This window comes from Talpa europaea, assembly GCF_964194135.1.
Source record: "Talpa europaea genome assembly, chromosome: 1".
NCBI lineage: Eukaryota > Metazoa > Chordata > Mammalia > Eulipotyphla > Talpidae > Talpa > Talpa europaea.
In genome coordinates, this window is record NC_140073.1 from 154,020,867 (window position 1) to 154,040,390 (window position 19,524).

The following is a 19,524-nucleotide window of genomic DNA, read 5'->3' on the forward strand; positions in this document are numbered from 1 at the left end:
TTTTAAAAAAAGATTTATTTATGCGTACAAGAACTGGGGTGTAGCCCAGAGGTGCAGGGGGATGAGAGTATTCATCAGAGATGGAGTAGGGAACAGAACAGGCAGCTCTACTGAAATACACTGCTGAGGGGAGCAGCGGGAGAGACAGGAGAGGTCTCCTGTGCTATGTGGGTCAGCTCCCTGGTTGAGGATCGAACTTGTGTTGCATTTGCTGTGGATAGCTTCTTAGTGCTGAGACTCTAACCCCTGTGCCACCAGGGAAGCGCCTTATGTATTTCTTTAGGTTAGGTTTAAGGGCTTAGAAGGTGCTGCTTTTTTTGGGGCCTCTCTGGTGGCACAAGGGGTTAAGTCTCAGCACTATGAAGCTATTGGCAACCACTGTAGCACGAGTTTGGTCCCTGGCCAGGGAGCTAACCCCCATGGTGCAGCAGACCTCTCCTGTTTTGCCCGCTGCTCATCTCAGCAGTGTATTTCAGTCAATATGCCTGTTCTGCTTCCCACTCTGTCTCTGTGAATCCTCTTACCCCCCTGCACCTCTGGCCTACACCCCAGCTCTTGCATGCATAAATAAATAAATCTTAAAAAAAAAAAAAAAAGGTGCTGCGTTTGCAGGAGGGCCAGACAGGGTTGAAGTAGCTTTTACTCAGTGTGTTTCAAACCTTGGAATAAGGGCAGCAAGCCTTTAACTTCAGGTTGAACCTTACCCATCTCACAAAGTGGTCATTGCATCTGGCCCCAGAAATTGTTTTTTCTTTACTAGTATTATAAAGTAAAAGCATTCTGAAGTCTGATCTAGCATTAAATACACATGAACTTAGCCAAGAGGAAGGAAGAATGAGCATGACACTTTTCTTTTGGACAGCTCTCAAGGCCAGAGAATGGCAGGTGAACAGAAGCCCTCAAGTAACCTCCTGGAACAGTTCATTTTACTAGCCAAAGGGACCAGTGGCTCAGCCCTCACTGCTCTGATAAGCCAAGTCTTGGAGGCTCCTGGAGTTTATGTCTTTGGAGAACTGTTGGAGCTGGCCAATGTGCAGGAGGTAAGACAAGTCTCCAGTTTCTCTGTCTTCTTTGTTCTAAACCTTTCTGTGATTCTCCAAGTTTCTCAGCCATTATAGTGCTGAAACATTATAGACCCGTGAGATGAGGGATGGTAGTGGCGGGGTAGGGAAGAGAGGAGGGATGATGTCCTGAGCGCCTTCTGGTCAGTGTTGTCACATGAGCGGGGGATGGAAGGTGACTGGGTTGCTAATAATTTAAAAGGGCAGCAAAGATTGAATTTTCAACCTGATAAATTGGAAAAGTAGCTTGTAACCATAGACTGATGCTTTACGGGCAATTTCAGGGATTCTTAGTGGCCTCTGGTGGAAATACGAGCAAGGAAAGTTGGTCATGTGTAACCATGGCAGGAAATGATTGCTGTTGAACATGAGAGGCCCAGGTGGAGAATGTATCGTTCCTGTGGAAAAAAGCGATCTCGTGCTAGTGTGGATGTGTAAATGATGTAATGTGGAAAGTTGGGAAGTAGTTCTTTTTGCTGTGTTTGCTTGTTGTTATTAAAATCTTGGTCATCAAGTTTTGATGGTTATACTTTAAAAATGAGAAGATCAGTGACGAATGACCAGGTGGGACACAGAGGCGTGAAGCAGTCTCTACTTTCAACCTCTGCTTCCTACTTCAGATTGTTTTATATTAATTGAATGGCACTTTATATTGATTGACTTTGAGCACTTACTCATTTTTTTAAGATTTATTTATTTATGCATATAAGAACTGGGGTACAGGCCAGAGGTGTGGAGGGTGAGAGGATTCAAAAGAGACACAGTGGGGAACAGAACAAGTGGATTGACTGAAATCCACTGCTGAGGGGAGCAGTAGGTGAGGCAGGAGAGGTCTGCTGCACCATGTGGGTAGCTCCCTGGCCTGGGATTGAACTCGTGCTGCAGTGGCTACGGATAGCTTCATAGGTTAACCCCTTGCGCCACCAGGGAGGCCCGAGCACTTACTGATACTTTTTCATTGACTGACAGACAAGTCTGGTGACGTCTTTATTACTCTGAGGGCCGTGCTAGGGAGTTCTTGGCTGGTATTGGCATCTTTTGCACTGTTATGGCTGCTTTTGGGCCTCCCTGGATGGTGCTGGCTCTGTGGTGGCCACTGCAGTGGATCCTGGCTGTTCTGGTTCTTGTGGCTCTTGTGCATGGTGTGCTGAGGTGGCCCAGGCGCTCTAGGTGATGGGAGTCTAGTTCTGTGCTTCATGACCACTGGGCACCCTTGTCTTTGACTGCAGGTATGCCCTCGGCCTTGTGGTCAGTCCCTCACAGCAGCAGGAGTTGCAGCATTCAGGCTGTGGGGCTCGCTGCCATGCAGCTGCGTGTTCCTCTTGATCAGGACCTGGAGCGGGTCCCCATGCCCAGCCATCGCATGGCATCATCTTCTGTGAGAGCTGGAAACAGCCACTTCCATTCTTTAATGGTGATTTTTTATTGTCAGTCTTGCTTGCTAGACTATGAGCTCAGGGAGGGGAAGGCCATGGTAGCCATCCCTGTTTCCTTAGACCTCCTCATACAGCATGACGCTCAGAAGACTTCCAGTGAAAGTTTAACTTTCTGGAGATGGAAGAGGAATCCCATGAAGGAAATAGAGGAAAACTAGGTTCCTTTAAAAAGAAAAAGAACATACACACTTTTTAGACAGCAGAATTGAGAGGAAGGTGCGGAGATTTCTAGTCTTCCCTCACACACGCAGCGCCACGCCCTGAGCGTCGCCCGCCAGGCTGGAACCTGTGTTGACTCGTCACCTGAAGACTGTAGCTCACGTTCATCTTCGTGCTCAGTGTTGGCCGTGAGTGTGATGGCATGAGCCCGCCATTGCAGCGCCGCGCACAGTAGTTCCACTGCACCTAGAAACCCACTGCTCTGCCTGTTTGTTCCTCCCCTTTAATTCCTGGCAACCATTGATCTTTGTACTGTTCACAGTTTTGACTTTTCTGGAACATCATAGCTGGGATAATACAGTGCGTTGCCTTTGCAGATTGGCTTCTTTCTTTTAGTGTTAATGTGCACATCTTCATGGCTGGATCTCGCATCAGTTTTCAGCAGAAGAGATAGCCCAGGGTGGTCCCTGCCAGGTTTATGAAAGGCCTGAATTAACCTGCCAGGTGGTTGCACCTCTGGAGACTGGTGAAGAGGAGAAGGATGAAAGCCAAAACGAGAAAGACCTCACTGATGTCGGCCCACAGGAGTCCTGGAGAGGCCGCCAGGGAGCAACACGGAGTCTGTCTCACTCAATGTCGTGGTTTCTTCCCTGAAAAGTGGCCCACAGTTGGTGGTCTCTTCCGCCTGTGGTTCAGGACCTCGGGGGGCTCCTGACCACCCTAGAAGAGAGTGGCATTAGGACGCCAATGTGCCTTCAGCTTGCCCTTCCCTGTGTGTGGGCTGGGAATAAGCCTTTCTGCCTTTTTGCGCTTGGAAATTTTGGATGCAGTTCTGGGAGCCTTTTTTTTTTTAAAAGATTTATTTATTTATACAAGCACTGGGTACAGTCAGAAGCGCGGGAGGGTGAGAGAATTCACAGAGCCAGAGCAGGGAGCAGAGCAAGCAGAGGGACCCAAGTACACTGCTGAGGGGAGCAGCGGGCGGCAGGAGAGGCCTGCGTGCCATGTGGGACCCTCCTTCGGTGGCCGGAGAGCAGCCGGGGAGCGAACCGGTGCAGAGGCTGCGGGCAGCTTCGCAACCCAGAGCTCAACCGCTGCGCCACCGGGGAGGCCCTCTGGGAGCCTTTTTTAAAAAGATGGGTGAGGTTGGGTGGGGTTACCATTGGTGTCCACTGCATACTACGTTGTATTCCTGTCTAGAGTTTACTGGGCTTGGTAAATTAGAGAAATGGGTCAGTGTTTGGAAGAGAAGCACCTAGTGGGCGCGGCGGACGGCGCAGCAGAGCAGTTCCCTTCTGTTCCTTCTACGGACGGCACTTTGCTGCTAGTGTCCACGAGGAGTAAGTCCTTTTAATGAAAACTTGGACGTAGGGCAGCGATGTCCTGCTTCCTGCCCTAGCCTGGCGCTCTGGCACATCTTGTTCTCACCTCCCAGCATCTGTGGTCCATGTATTGTCCTGGGACTTGAAACCAGCCCTGGATTTCCTTGGGCTTGGATGCGTGGCAGCTTGTGTGGCACCTGCCAAGCTCGGTGTAGACAAAGCTGCTCCAGCCTTCGTCTTACTGCCAGGGGACTCCCAACAAGGTTTGAGCTGCCTCTGGTACTGCTTTGTGTGCGTGTGTGTGGGCATGCTAGGTGGAGTATACAACAGGTATTCCTGAGAAAAGCTAAATTTGAGGCCTTACTATTTTTATGTTTTTCCCCAATCAAAAAATTGGAAGGGACCTCAGGTACCTCCTCATAAAACAGTGTGAACCACCCTCTGCCTGAGCCCTGCAGCTGGGTCTGTGAACTGTTTTTTTGCCTCCTCAGCTTGCAGAAGGCGCGAATGCTGCTTATTTGCAGTTGCTGAACCTGTTTGCCTACGGGACATACCCAGATTACCTAGGTAAGTTGGGTCAGACCCTTTAGGATTCTTTTTTTTCCAAAGATTTATTTTTGTTTTATTTATGCATACAAGAACTGGGTGGGGTTTAGGCCAGAGGTGCGTGTGTGTGTGTGTGTGTGTGTGAGAGAGTGAGTGAGAGAGAGGGGGGGAGAGGAGAGAGAGAGAGAGAGAGAGAGAGAGAGAGAGAGAGAGAGAGAGAGAGAGAGAGAGAGAGGAGTCACCAGAGACTAAGCAGGGAGCAGAACAGGCAGATCTACTGAAACACACTGCTGAGGAGAGCAGTGGGGAGATAGGAGAGGTCTGCTGTGCCATGTGGGTAGCTCCCTGGTCGGGGATTGAACTTGTGCTGCAGTGGTTGCCGATAGCTTCATGGTGCTGTGACTTAACCCCTTGTGCCACCAGGGAGCCCTCCCCTTTAGAAATTTCTTTACTGTATTGCCTTCACCGAGGTCTGGCTGAGACCTGGCGGGACACATGACCTGGCTGGTGCTGAATTACTGGGCTCTGTCGCTGACCTCACAGGAAGATGTTCCCCTCACCTTTTACTTCCCAGTGGGTACAACGGGCGCTTCTTTATGTTGGCCCATGAGAACAGTCCTTGTTTCCTTTCCAAATGAACGTCTTGAGGACCGACGTTTGCAGAGCACGCGAGTATTGCAAAATGTCAGTCCCCCCTTGTAAAGCGTTTGAGCACTTAATAGCAAGATAGCATTACCATATTGAAGAAAATTTGGAAAATGGGAGAATCCCTCCTAGTCACAGCGCGACCGCACCACCATCAGCGTGACGGTGCCCCCTCTGCCATTTCGTGTGTGCAGGCGTGTGACTCAGTTGTGTTCCCTATTTCATCTCTTGCTTCCTTCACTCATTTCATAGGCATTTATCCATGTTTGAAGGCTTTATTGTCATTTGTAATGTTCTGTAACTTAATATTCTATAATCTTCTTAATCCATTTTCTTTGTAGGTCATTTGAGTCATTTTTAATTAGAAACTTAAATAACAGGAATGAGGCTGACTTGCTGCCACACACCTTCTTTGCCTGGCCTCCCTGGTTTACCGTAGCGGTCTCACAGAGCCTGGTTGTTTGCTTTAGAGGTGTTCAGGGCCTCCGCTGCTGAACCCCTGATGTCCCTGCTTCCTGCTGGTCACTTTTGCTTGCTCTCGGCTGCTGCTGGACTGGACAGTTTCCCACTTGCCCCTTTTTCTGACTTTTGCTTTCGTCCAACAAGTGTGTCCTCTACTTTCTTCCTCACCAAAGAGGAGGCTTTGCACCAACCCTGGAGCCAGATAGCCAGCACCCTATTTCCAGCTCCACCACCACTAGTCATGTCCTTTGGCAAATTTAATAATCTTCTGTGCCTAAGTTTCCTCATCAATAAAATGGAAGTAACAGTGCAGGTGTACCATATCTTCCTTGCACTTCTGGGGCTATATGTTCCAGAATTTAGTACTTGGGGGACTTTAAAAATGTAATATGACATGTACCCCTTTTTAGGTAGCGCCCTTGAGGGATGTGGGCAGCCCTGTGGTCACACACACTCAATTCGCAGCAGAATCCTTGCATATTAAATGGGGCAGGAACTGCCTCCCACTGAGCTGCAGCAGCATGCTCAAGACAGCGAGGCAGTTTCACCGTCCAAATCCAGGCTGTGGAGAAGGGACTGAAGACGTATGGAACCTCTCTCGTGGGGTGGTTGTGAGGCCTCGCTGTGTGTGTGCGTATCTGCGTGTCTGCACGAAGTCAGGCTTGCCGGTCACATACCTTGTGGCTCCAGCTGTTGCTGCTGTTGTCACTACTAAATTTCCCGTCCTTCAAGGCCCTTCCGGCTCTGTTCTTTGCCTCTCTGCCCATCCCCAGTGTGACTGTGCGCGCCTGTGCTCTCTCCTCCCCTCCTTTCCCTGCTCTCCCCCCTCTCCCTTGCTGCTTCCCCCTCTCCGCCACCTTTGGCTCTCTCCTGTTCATTTGCACCTTTCTGGTACCTTCTGTCTTGCATTTGTAGTTGTTGAAACGTCTGATTATGACACTGAGGACAAGTCCAGGGCCCTGGAGTCGTGCAGCCCCAGTGGTTGGTGACCCCAGAGCACATAGTACCGCAGCCCCAGTCCCGTTGTCATCCTTGGGCCCCTCCCAGTCACTTCCGACAGGGCCCTGCACAGAACGGAGGCTCGGCAAGGGTGTGTTCAGCCTGGCGGACAGTCACAGAGGCACAGATAGTATCCGTTTAGCTAGTTGTCATGTTGCTTTGTGCTTTTCTGCCTGGCTTTTCAGGAGCCTAGGCTCAGTGCTGTGTGCAGAGCCTGAGTCTTCGCAGGCACATGGTTGTCTGAAGCAGATGGGAGGTGCTTGTGCAACACTTGCCTAGTGACTAAATGCTGAGTCACGGTGATTCAGAGGTGGCTGTGATGTGGGGGCTTGGGAGCTTATTGCATAAAGAAATCCTAATTTTATTTTGTGTCTTGATTTTTGTGGTGGGTGGGACTGAACAGCCAACAAGGAGAGCCTGCCTGAATTGAGCACAGCACAACAGAACAAGCTGAAACACCTCACCATTGTGAGCTTGGCATCTAGAATGAAGGTAAGTCCTGGACCTTTTCTTGTCTTGCTCCCTTCCCTGGGGCTGGTATCTCGAGGGCATCAGGGCGGGAACTCCCAGCTACAGGCAGTCAAGTCACATCATAAATACAATATGCTTGGCAAAGGATAAAAGAGACAAAGATAACAATTACAATAATGTAGACAATTACTCACCCTTCCGTTCAGAAGAGTGCCCGGGAGCGCTGTGAGTCAGCGGGCCTCCGTTCTGGCACGCCGCGGCGCTCACGTGCTCGTGCTGGGACCGTCCTGCCAGGCTCGGGGTTTTCCGAACAGCAAGCCTTTGCAGCTCGCTCACCACTTCTGTCGCTCCGTGCACAGAGGACGGTGCAACAACAGAGGAAAAGCTTGCTGTTGGGACTTATGGAGAGGTAGATTTTTTAATATGCCACCTTCTTGGGGTTTTCAAGCTTAATTATGCTAATCAGAATTGTTTTCTTACATGCTCAGTTTAGACCCTAACCCTAGGTACGATACCAGTCCCCCATACCCCTGGCCCTATGCCCCACTTGGTGTAGAAGGAGCCTGCAGCCTGCTGCTCGTAACCACTGGCAAAGAAGATCCAGACTCAGTTATTTATGGGTGGTTGGGCTCGCTGCCTCATTCTAGACTAAGGAGCTAAGTGTTTGAAGGGTTGTGCCTTTCAAAAAGTTTGCTTTTTGCATGTTCCCTCTGTGATGAGCTTGAGAGTTATATATTCATTTGTGGCTTGCCATTTCAGTGCCTGAATTTTACCTGGTTTAATCATCAACTTCTGTGCCTCAGCCTGGCACTTGGGGTGGGTGGCCTAATGTTAGGAAATGAGGACCTGGCCTTTTTCTTGGCCTGATTGGCAACTTTTCAAGTGTAGCAAAGACAGGCCCTCACTGCTGTGGCCTGTCCTTGTGATCTCCCCTGCTGCCCAGGCCGTTGCAGAAACCCCCCCTGGGTTTGTTCGCTGTTACTCTTCTCAGCTGCAGCTTCCTCCTGTCTCTGCAGAGTCCATTGCTGTGTAAATTTCCAGGCCAATAGTGACATATCCACGGGTTTGCAGAAAACCTGTTATTTTGATATCTGGCTGTGTTGGATAAATGCAGAATGTTGGTGTTGCCCAATAAAGGCTGATTGATGGGGGAATTGATGTTGGTTATGAGTCTGAGGAAACATGAACTGCAGATTGACCTGAACCCATCTGTAGGTGGAGGCGTTTGCCTGTAAGTCTTTCACCTGTGCTCTGCCGAGCAGGTAGCCACTCCTCCGTACCGTAGTGTCTCGGATTGGAGTTTGATGATCTAGCATTTTTTTGTATTCCGTGAGCTTCCAGAGGTGGCAGAGTGGCAGAGGCTGAGTATTTCCCTTTCTCCTTGGGAAGGAGGCTCAGTCTCAGAGTATGGTTCAGAGCGTGAAAACTGAAGGCTGAGTAAAATCCAGGAGGCAGAGGAGGACACATTCCTAGAGGCTGCGGGTCTTGTTTGGATTCGCCAGCCTTCTCTCATTGCCAGAGATGTTAATAATTATCCATGTTTCCCGGAGCCCTGATATAGCCGTTGGCCCCGTGGTGATGCCTGCCTTCCGTTAGTGCTTGCCAGGGCACTTTGTAAACTCGTGACCTTCTCTGCAGTGTATCCCCTACTCAGTGCTGCTGAAGGACTTGGAGATGCGCAATCTCCGGGAGCTGGAGGATCTCATCATTGAGGCTGTCTACACTGACATCATCCAGGGCAAGCTGGACCAGCGAAACCAGCTGCTGGAAGTGGATTTCTGCATCGGCCGTGACATCCGGAAGAAGGATATCAACAACATTGTCAAGACCTTGCACGAGTGGTGAGACTAAAAGGAGGGACGGGGCTGTCTGGCTGCCTGTCGTGCCTCGCTTGGAGACTGTGCTCTCCAGGTGTTACCTTGAACAACCTGGGAGCTGGGCCTTGGGACGCTTAGCCAGAATGCGCCGTGCTTGTGACCGCTACTGTGTGGCCCGGGACCACGTCAGGCGGCCCGGTGCCGGCGGGGCAGTTTTGTTCTTGAGCAGCGGGGGCAGCTTGACAATAGGCTCTGCAGTGCCCAGGGCTGGCTGGCGGATCCTCGGAAACAGCTGTGTGACACTGACCCAAACTCAGCCTCGGGGTTTGGGCAGGCTCAGGAAGCTCACGTTGCCAGAGTCTGGGTGAGAGACCCCGCACTGAGCGTCAGGAACATGTTGGGCTGGTGCGGGTGAGACACTGCGAGGATACTGAAGGCAAGGGGTGGCTTGTTCCGCATGGGAACACAGAACATTCCACAGCTCTATCTTGATGTAGAAAAAGGAGTGGGACATTTGCACAGCTCTGTTTTCATGGAGAGTTTACAACCTGCATCCTGTGAACCGTGATGTCGCCTGTTGTATGGAGTTATTTAAATGCTCTGGGGTTTTAAAAACCAGAAGTGGGTCACCTTGGTGGCCTAGGGGTTAAATCTCAGCACTATCAATGCTACAGCCTCAGTTCAATCCTGGGCCATGGCGCAGCAGACCTCTCCTGTCTGCCCACTGCTCCCCTCAGCAGTGTATTTCAGTCTGTTCTCTCCCCACTCTGTCTCTGGTGAATTCTCTCACCCCTGCACCTCTGGCCTGTACCCCAGCTCTTCTACACACATACATACACAAATAAAACCAGAAAGGTTTAGTTTAGAGAGATGACTTTAGCTGAGTTTTGAAGCAGGGCCAGGGTTAGTGTGTCACTGGGGGTGGGGCACACTGCGTACATTCCAGCAGGCACATGGCAGGTCAGGAAGCAGAAGGGTCGGGAAATTGTTTTCCCTCAAACATACCGAATCTCTGGCTTACCCCGAGGGGAGTATATTCAAAGATGAGGTGCCTAGCTTTGACCTCCTGAGGTCCAGTGCCCCTTGGAGTTTCTCTCACTTCAGCCACTTGGCCTCAGGGCATGTGCTGCCCACCCTTCACTGCTAGTTCTGCCTCAAGGGTGTCCCCAAACTTCTTCCCTTTATGATATCTTTCACACAGGTCAAAACATTGTAAAACTGTTAACTCAGAATAAATGGGATAAACGATCAACTAGCTCTAACATGAAAGTGGGCTGGCCTGAAAGGCCTCGCTGCCACTCCCTCTCAGGCGGGTTGCTCATTCCTGTTTCTTGGAGGTCACTGCCACAGCGCTTGCCCCTTGTCTTGATTCCACGCTTCGCACCGGAAGTGCCATCCGAGCCCCCTGTCCGGGACGGTCACTAGGGAGATGGCTCACACTCACGTGAGGCGGGAGACTTAGCTGGAGAGCCGTGGTGAGGAGAGCAGTGCCTGGGGCGGGGACGCTCACCCTGACCCTGTGGGACCCTGGGCGCTCAGGTGCTCTTCTTTCAACTTTAGGTTTTAACTATTTCAGAGTAAGAAGCGGGGGAAAGGGAACAACGAGGGGGCTGGCAGTCAGGAGGAAAGGCGCAGCCTCCAGAGTAGGACGCTTTTGGGAAACAACCACTTTCTGTTGAGATGATTCATCAGTGTCACATGTGAAGTCCTTCCTGCCGCCTCTAATCTCATTCGTAAAACTTTCCACGGGAGACCAAGCCTGGATATTGAAGCTGTTTTCTCAGAAACCACCCCGCATCCCCGTGGTCGTCTCCACGTGCCCAGCGTTGTGTGTTCAGGAGCGCATTTGGGCAGGAGCAGAGGGGCGAGAGCCGCGCTTACTCCCCGTGGTGCCCGCGAGCGGTGGGGAGGGCTCTCGGAGGCGGAGGGAGCTCCCAGGCCTTTGCGGCTCAGGCCTGGCTGTGTCCTCTGTAGGTGTGACGGCTGCGAGGCGGTCCTGCTAGGCATCGAGCAGCAAGTTCTGAGAGCCAACCAGTACAAGGAGAACCACAGCCGCACGCAGCAGCAGGTAGAGGCTGAGGTAAGGACGGGAACGCCTGTTCCTTCTCAGGGCATCCCTGTATGTTCCTTGTCTCGTGAGCCTTGGTGTAGCGAAAACCAGCTGGCGCTGGGCTGGGTGCTGGGGACACACGAGTGACACGGCCCCTGAGTCCTGGTCCTCAGAGGCTGTGGTTCCTCAGAACATTTGCACTTTGCAGCTGCCGGGCAAGGAACAGAGGTCGGGGTGGACCTCACAGGCGGGGAGGGCAGTGACCATGGCGGGTGGCAGGAGGGGTGCAGTTGGGCAGGGGTGAAGGGGCTTTCCAGGCCTTGCTTCTGCTCCACTTTTTTGAGTGGGAGGTGCCCAGTGTTCATTTTCCTCTAAACGGCACATTTACCTATTTTTACCTTTGAAATTCATGATCAAGTTTATGCTGAAAAAAGGGAAGGAATTGGGATGAAATGCAAGTGACGGTGAAAGTGTGTGGTTGTGATTGTTGGTGTCACCTGATGTTCAAAGACACGTTTCACCTTCGGCGGGACACAGGCTCCAGCCTCTGAGTTACCGGGGGTGTGTGGGGTGCCTGTAGCCCAGACACCTGTGACGTGACCTCGGTGTGTCTGCAGCCCTGGAGATCAAAATGTTAGCCATTTGGGACTAACCCGACAGGGTGTCAGGCACTGACGGTATTGACTGGATTCCGTCAGTCGGGCGTCCACAGGGCTGCGGCAGGGTGAGGCCGGAGTAGCTGAGGACATAGAATAGACGTGTCTTTCAAAGTGGGGGGACTTGGGAATTTGGAGATTTCCCCGACTGTAATATGTGCTCCTTGAAAATAGTGCCTATGTGGTCGTTAGCCCATCGGAGCAGGTCCTGGCTCCACGCCAACCCCACGCAGGTGGGCACATGTTTGTGGAGCTGTTTCAGCACACCTGTAAGTGTTGGGCTGCTGGACCCAGCTCTTCACAGACTGGAGTGAACTTATTGGCTGCACACACTGTGGAAATCCACCCCCACTTGGATGTTCAGTCTGGCGTTCAGTCACTTTTAATCTTCCAGTCACAGAAGTGTGAACGACCATGGGTTCCCGGTTTGCTTTCTGTCACTATAGATTAATTTGCATTTTCTGGGACTTCAGATACGTGCAGTCGTACTGGATTTGCATGTGTTCCGTCTGTCTCTCGTGTGCCACGATTAGATTTGGACTCAGCCTGGTGGGGCAAGTCGCTCCTTTCTCTTGCTGAGGGGCCTACACCTGCCACAAGACGTCTGTGCACAAAAAAGAGAAGTCTGAACTACGTTTAATTACTTAGCGTTAACAAAGAGCCCAGTGCACGTCTCCTAAGGTGCCCGATCATCCCCCTGAGTGTTGCGGCCCCTCTCTGACCTGGGATGCATTCCTGTGCGGTGTAGGAAGGGCGCCCACTTGCTCCTCTGCACTGGTGCTTCCCTGTAAGTCAAATCATGGAAACTAGTGAGGTTTGGGGTGAAATGTTCCTGACTGACCCGGGCAGCTTTTGTGAAGCCAACTCCTTAACGTAGTCACCTGGAAGGAGCCGGTCACCTCTGCCTGCCTCAGTGTCTAGACTGCCGTGTGCTAGGTGGTGGGCTGGCCTTGTGGGCGCTGGCGGAGGTGGGGGGTAGCAGTTGCAGAGTTGTGAATGGTTCAAGTTTGTTTCTGTGACAGGTGGTACCTGCTCAGAGAAGGTGGGCATAAGCAGCGGCGCTTTGGACTCCTGGCTAATGTTGAGGCACGCTGAGAAGCACATCCAATAATTACACAACAATGTGGACTCTTTAAATTGTGCTTATTTAAAAAACTAAAGAGCCAGAGTCCCAGGCTTGCATCGGAGGCCCGTTCCTTGTTGGCGAACGGGGCTGCCTCTGCCGGCAGGACCTACTGCTGCCACCAGGTGGCGCTAAGGATTTACTTCAATTTGGAAGAAAATTTGCTCTCGCCCGCCTGTGTCTGGGCATGTGCCCCCCCCCCCTTTCCATTTTTTCCTTTTCCTGATAAACCTGTTCTTTCCAAATGTAAAAAAAAGAAGAAAGAAATTTGTGGGGGAGGTAAAGGCCACCCCTACCACCCAAACAATCTCCTGACTTAATAATTCCTAGAAAATTTGGAACAGCCAGTGTGAGAAGGGAGGGAGCTCGGTCAGCCCTGACCAGCAGCTGCATGGCCTGGCCACTCCGGGCTGCAGGCACGTGGACGGGACGCACTAAACAGAGCTGCAAGGAGCAGAGGGTTATTCTGCATGTTCTGCTTGGATTATGGTTCTGTTACTCTTGACCTAACTTTTTGGGTCATTTTCTCTACTGGGTTGGTAATCTTTATTTTTCCCTAGAGTTAGGCTTGCTTTTAGAGGGAAAAACTTGATGTTTTTCCACCAAAATCTTTTAAGCACCACTTTCTTCTGGTGAATTGTAGCTTCTACTGCCTTCCCTCTTAGTGCAGTTGGCCCCATCACAGACTGCCTGAGAATGTTCTCTCCTGTTAGCCTTTCACAAAAATAGCACGTATTAATTAGTTGCACACCTCGCTCTGTGAGGGAGCTGAAATAGAAGTAGTATTAGCTTTTCATTCTCTCTGAGCAAGGACGCTGGAGGGGAGCTTGTGATGAATTGAAGCAGCATAAAGCGAGTCTTCTGTGGATGTGACTGTGGAGTGTATTTTTGTTTGTGTTAGGATGAGCTGATACCTGATGTTCTGTGGAATGTTAATATGAAGCTCTCACTACAGCTACAAAATAGGTGTCTCAGTCGTGCGGGTACTAAAGCATCATTGTTTTCCATGAAGTGGAAAATCCCCTGTGCTGAGTTAGTGGCGAGCCCGAGATCAGCCGGCTGTCAGCCCCGCGCAGCGCACAGTGGCAGGGCCCGTCTCCTTGTCGGATGTCTCCAGCTGTGCTCCGTACTTCCTGTTGGCCCCTGGCTTTGCTCCCCAGTGAGATTTTCCTGCCCAAGAAACTTTTCTCTCCTTTTGCCTGGATATTTAAGGCCTCTGATAGGCCTGGCCTGCAGTTCTGTCAGGGGCAGTTCCATCTGAAAGTTCCTCAGGCCCGTATTTTGAAGAGCTTGACAAATTCCAGGTCATCTGGGGTAAAGGGGGTGGCCTGCAGGCCAGGCCACTTGAGAAGGAAAACTGGAAGGGACCAAGACACGTAGGCTGAGGAAGACAGGACGTTGGGGGTACTTGTCTCATCTCGGGCATGGCTCTGTGCAAGAGGAATCAGCTGTAAGGCCTGAAGCGCGAGGCTGAAGCAAGTTGAATTGGTGGACTCCCCTGGGTGGCCACCCTTGGCTCCCAGAAGAAGCCATTTTCAGTTGGACCTGCCGGCTGGTGGAAGAAACTGCTCGCCGCTTCCTGCACCTCAGCCATGACGGTTGTCCTTGGCTTGGCTGTGTGTGTAAACGCTGGTGTCGAACTGACTTGAGCGGGGCCTGTCTCTGCAGTAGAGGTGGGAGGGCCCTGGCCCCGGGCTGTGCAGGCCGAGACTTCATTGGGGGTACAGGGACCTTAAGCTAAGGACACTTGCTCAGGAAGTTCTCTTTCCTGGGGGTTTGCGTTTGGCCCTGGAGTGATAAGGACGACTGCAGGCCGCACTCCTCATCAGGCTTGCGTGGGCACCGGAGACAGCGCTGAGGACATCTGTCAAGGTGGAGGACCTGCCGGGCTGGTCAGGGCAGGTTGAGGGAGGCTGTGGCATGGGCGGGTCAGGGCAGGGGAGGTGCTGGCTCTCCAGGTAGGAGCAGGAGTAGCCGAAGGGGAGGTGCACCGGGCTGACGGGGTGCAGGACAGGCAGGAAGGCAATGACTGCAGCATCAGGTGGGAGAGGACGTACAGCATCTGAGGTGGTGTTTCAGAAATGGAGAAAGAACCAGTTGTTCTGTGAGGTGAGCCTTGTTTCTGTCCTGGGTGCTGGGGTGCTGACTCACTGTGCGAGAGGACACGGCCGGAGACCAGCATTGAGTGTCGGGGAGGGCTGTGTCGCTCCTTTGGGTCAAAAGTTTTTTTGTTTTTCAAAATTTTTTTAGATTTATTTATTTATTTATACAAGCACTGGGTACAGTCAGAAGCGTGGGAAGGTGAGAGAATTCACCAGAGCCAGAGCAGGGAGCAGAACAGGCAGAAGGACCGAAGCACACTGCTGAGGGGAGCAGCGAGCAGCAGGAAGCCATGTGGGACCCTCCTCCGGTGGCCGGGGAGCAGCCGGGGATCGAACCAGCGCTGCAGAGGCTGCGGGCAGCTTCGCAACCCAGCGCTCAACCGCTGCGCCACCGGGGAGGCCCTGGGGTCAAAAGTTTTTGACAGGATCCTGAATCACAGACTTTCAGAGTAGCCTGGAGTGACCACGTGGTGATGGGGAGCCTATGTTCCCACGGTGGGGAGCAGGGTGCTCCAGGTGGGGAGCAGGGGCCTTCTGTGGATGGAGGTCGGGACGGGGCAGGTGCCCTCAGGAACTGGGACAGGACCCTAGGGTTTCCTGTTACGAACCAAACTGTGTGAAGCTTGAAGTGCCGAACTTGGGAGGGGTGGGGGTGGGGTGAGCAAGAGAGTCAAATAGCAAGTCGCCCAGGTCTATCGAGATGGTCGCCGTTGAGAGGCCGACAGGAAGCCCTGACTTTGTGAGTGGGTGCTGGGGTGGCTGTGCCCCAGGGTGGAGCCTGCACCCAGACTTCCCCACTATGTTTGACTCCAGAGCTAGCCCAACCCACGAAGGCCACGCTAAAGCACGGTGCCCACCTTTGCTGTCTGCTGGGCCTGCGGACGCACAGAAACACGGGAGGAGCGGTCGGAAGGAAACCTTCCCTTGGGGATTGATTCGGTGCCTCGTCCTCATTCCTGCGGGGTGACCGCCCTGTCAGTAACCCTCAGCTGTGTGAAATGACAGGTCCAGTAAAAGAAGGAACATGGAAATGACTAGAAGCGATAGTATTAGCTGGTTTTTAATAAAGATTATTGCACCAAGGAAGTAGGTTGTTAAATGGCACCGTGAGCCCAGACGAATGAAGAAAAGTGCTTTCCTGTCTTTCTTTTAATAAAACCCTGACAGCCCCCTGCGCCCTCCATCCCTGAGAACGTGGAAACCTCTTTACTTTCTCACCAGCCCATGTGCCCGCCTCAGCTTTCTCTCCTTCCTACTGATTTTGAAGTATGGCTTCCTCTTTTGCTTTTCTTCCTCTCAGCCGGCTGAAGGGCAACGGTAGAAAAGACAGTAGGGCTGGTGGGGGAACGTGTGTCGGGCAGGTGTGGGGCGGTCGGTGATGGCCACGTCGAGAGCCGCTTTTTGGAAGGCGACGTGAGGGGTTATTAACATTTAAACTGTGCCAACCCTGTGATCTGGGAAGTTCACCCCTTGGAAGACGCCCTCCGTAGGTGTTCACGGCGGAATGTCAGGGCCCACATGGGAAGCCGTTCAAGGAGCGCCACACACAAGTGAAAGCAAACTGGGAACTGACTTCGGTGGCTGAGTGTCCCGGGGACGCGGGAGCGGCCTGAGCCCCTCTGGACTGGGAGGAAGTGCGGATGGCGGGGTGCGCTGGCGCTGGCCAGGCCTTCGGTGGCGTGCGTGCGCGCGCTCGCGCTCTGGCTCGTCTGAGGCTCACCCTCCAACTCTTCATTCAGGAAGGGCCTGTGGAGCCGTGTTCCCGAAGCTCTTGTGAAGGTTCCTGTGGCTTCATGTCTAAACAGCCGCTGGCGGAGGAGGGAATCTTGGGTCACCCTTTCTCTTCCCAGGGCCACGAACGCCCGGCTTTCTCGCTCCTTCGGCCCTGTGCCTCTGTCAGACGGTTCGCTCGCCTTTGCCTTGGGCCGGCAAACAAGCACGCGCTGTCCCGCAGTCTGCTGGGCTCGCCGCCGCGCCTCCCCCAGGAGTTGCCCCGGCTTGTTTCTGGCCATAACTCAGCTTTTCTTCTCTTTTCCTCATCTGTTTGCATGAAGAATTATCGGTGGTTGATTCTTATTGCCGAGGTACAGCCCATTGTCTGAACGTATCACACGTTCGTCAGTTCCCTTGTGGGCAGACATTTGTCTTGTTTCCAGGTTTGACTGGGGGTCTTAGTCTAACAGAAGATTCTGGTTCCTTCCCCAGATGGTTCTCACTCTGGCGAGAGCAGGTTTGCTGAATTTCCAGTGCTTACAGGCTGACACACCCATTGTGTCTCCTCCAGGTGACCAACATCAAGAAGACACTCAAAGCCACCGCTTCGTCCTCGGCTCAGGAGATGGAGCAACAGTTGGCTGAGCGGGAGTGCCCGCCCCACGCTGAGCAGAGGCAGCCCACCAAGAAGATGTCCAAAGTGAAAGGTCTGGTCTCCAGCCGCCACTAGGGCTGGCTGGGGCAGCTGGCGCTCACCAGGCCTGGGTCAGGTGGGGAGAGGACACCAGGGCCCGTTTCCTCCCTCTCTACCTGCAGTGAGTTCCAGACCTGCCCGTCCCTCGCCAGCACCCCCACCCTGTTGGTACTGTTCCGGAAGAACCGTTAGCTCCTTCTCCTCACCTCCCACCCCCACCCCAGTTGTTCCCTACAGACTCAGGGGCTCCACTGAGATGCCATCCCACAGGGCCAGACTTGTCCAGCTCTCCTCCAGGAGGTTCTCGTCTCTGTGAAAGGGCTTGTCTTCCCTCCCAGTTTTTCTTTTGCTCCATGTCATTTTGTTAGGCTGGTCATAAGCCGGCGGCAGCTTTACCGGCCCCGGGCATGACTGTGGAGGAGGCCCCTCTCGCATGAGGTGGGCCTCCCTTCTCCAGCCCACGTGCCGCAGCGCCCACAGCGGTGCAGCCCTCTTAGCCGGGTGTCCACATGCTGGGCTTTCCCTCTCCTGCCTTACCCCGTGGTAGCGCCGAGCAGGTCCTGGAGGGCTGTGGTGCTGGGCTATGTTTACTAAACCCGTGGGTTTGCAGCCTCTTGAGCCCAGCTCCATCTCTCACTCGTCGGGAGCCCTGGGTTGACTAAGCTCCGGTGTCTGTGCACCAGTGGAGGATGCTGGGGCAGGCCGGGCGCACACGTTTCTTCTGGCTTGGTCTTCTCTGCTGGCCTGCTTCCTGCTGCCTCCGACCGCCCAGGCTGATGTCCGCTGTGAAGGCCCCACCCCCCACTGGGGCTGTCTGCTGACAGTTGCTCTCCCGAGATCTTTTGTTCCTTCTGGCCGCATCCGTGGCGGGCATGGCGGTGCGAGGCCCCTCTCTTTGGTAAGGGCCTGTTGCTGCTTCTGTCTCTTTCCACCCCCCACCCCCTTCACCCCCACCCCCGCGGATGACCCAGAGCCCCTGATGATGGCGTCTCCTGGTGAGGGAGAAGGACTTGACTAGCCTTTCTGAACTTGAACAGTTTCAGGTTATAGTTTACTTTTTTTTGTACAGGTTCTGATTCTAATACATTTCAACATGCTTTTTCCCCCCTCGTGTCAATATTTGTTATGGACAAATCGCCGGGGAGTTGTCTCTGGTGGAGGGTGAGGTGTGTGTTTGTGTGTGTATTGTTTTTTTAAGGGGGAGGTGAACATCCTGGGCTGACAATAAAGTTCATTAAGGGAAAAGCACATTTTAGAACAAAAAATAAAAGTGTAGATTGACTGTATGTGGCTATGGAGTGTGGGGTTGTGCAGTGGCGGGCCTCGGGGGGCTGGTCTCAGGGGGCTGGTCTCAGGGCGGCCCAGGGGACCGTACCTCAGGGAAAAGGTGGATTTCTCCTCATCCTACGCTGTCCGGAGCTGCCTCCCGTTGGTGGAACGTTCACGAAGTGTTCTTGTCTCCCTGATAAGCTGGTCCACGTGCCCCTGGAACGCTCTGCCTGCCTGAGTATTACGTTTCTTTCCAGTGTTTCCTGAGGCCCCTGACGTGCTGGGTGGGAGGGGTTCATCCCGGCCTCTGGGTCCTCGCGGAGAGCTGGTGTTCAGGTCTCAGACGCCCTGGGTGACGACGCCGTTCCCACATCCGTTTCACCACTGAATCCTTTTCCCTAAGACCCAGCATTTGGGGAAATTTCGGAAACACATTTCTTAAAAGCACCGCCCAGCCTCCGTGGTTTTTCCAGCTTTTCTTCCTAGACCCCAGACACGCCCGGTTACGCTGGGCCTGCGGCTGAGTAGCGTTACGGTCACCCTCAGTTCCGAGGGAGTGAAGGGAAACGCAGGGCCAGTGTGCCCCAGTGGTAAGTGGCAGCTGAAGACTCCTTGCCCGTCCTGCCATCTGCTGTCTTACGTTCTAACTCAGAGTCTGCACCCAGACCCCCCCCTTTGCACGCCTCTGCTTCCCAGAGCCGCCCGGCCACTTGCTAAGGGGCCAGGGAGTGTGGGGTTGGGAGGTCCCGGAGCTGTGTGAATGGCCAGAATGTTCCTCTGGCCGAGAGGGACTGCCAAGAGACCTGGCCTCCAAGCTCTGCTTCGGCCACGGGCTGGCTGTGATGGCCAGTTCGGCGTGTCCCTCTGAGCACAACACAAGAGAGGAGGTGTCCTCATCAGCAGTGAGGCCTCTCAGGTTGGGGAGACTACACCGTGGAGCGAAACAGTGAGCTTGGTGTGGGGCCTGTGGGCTGGCTCTGCCACCTGTGACTGAGCCAT

At 53.1% G+C, this 19,524-nt stretch overlaps 1 protein-coding gene across 3 annotated transcripts; it reads left to right on the top strand.

Annotated features, from left to right (window-relative positions):
• Positions 1–869: 869 nt before the first annotated feature.
• On the top strand, positions 870–17,292 carry COPS7B (COP9 signalosome subunit 7B; the record flags this gene model as incomplete). 3 transcript variants are annotated; one of them, XM_084229432.1, is made up of 6 exons in its annotated part: positions 870–1,040; positions 4,470–4,545; positions 7,034–7,122; positions 8,740–8,942; positions 10,893–10,998; positions 17,134–17,292. In XM_084229432.1, the coding sequence occupies 6 exons, from the start codon at positions 879–881 to the stop codon at positions 17,290–17,292; spliced, it is 795 nt and encodes a 264-aa protein (XP_084085558.1). The 3 variants fall into 3 exon arrangements, with proteins under 3 accessions (XP_084085558.1, XP_084085556.1, XP_084085557.1); XM_084229430.1 differs by having other exon boundaries at positions 879–1,040; positions 4,470–4,554; XM_084229431.1 differs by lacking the exons at positions 4,470–4,545; positions 7,034–7,122 and having other exon boundaries at positions 879–1,040.
• Between the last annotated feature and the right edge of the window lie 2,232 nt (positions 17,293–19,524).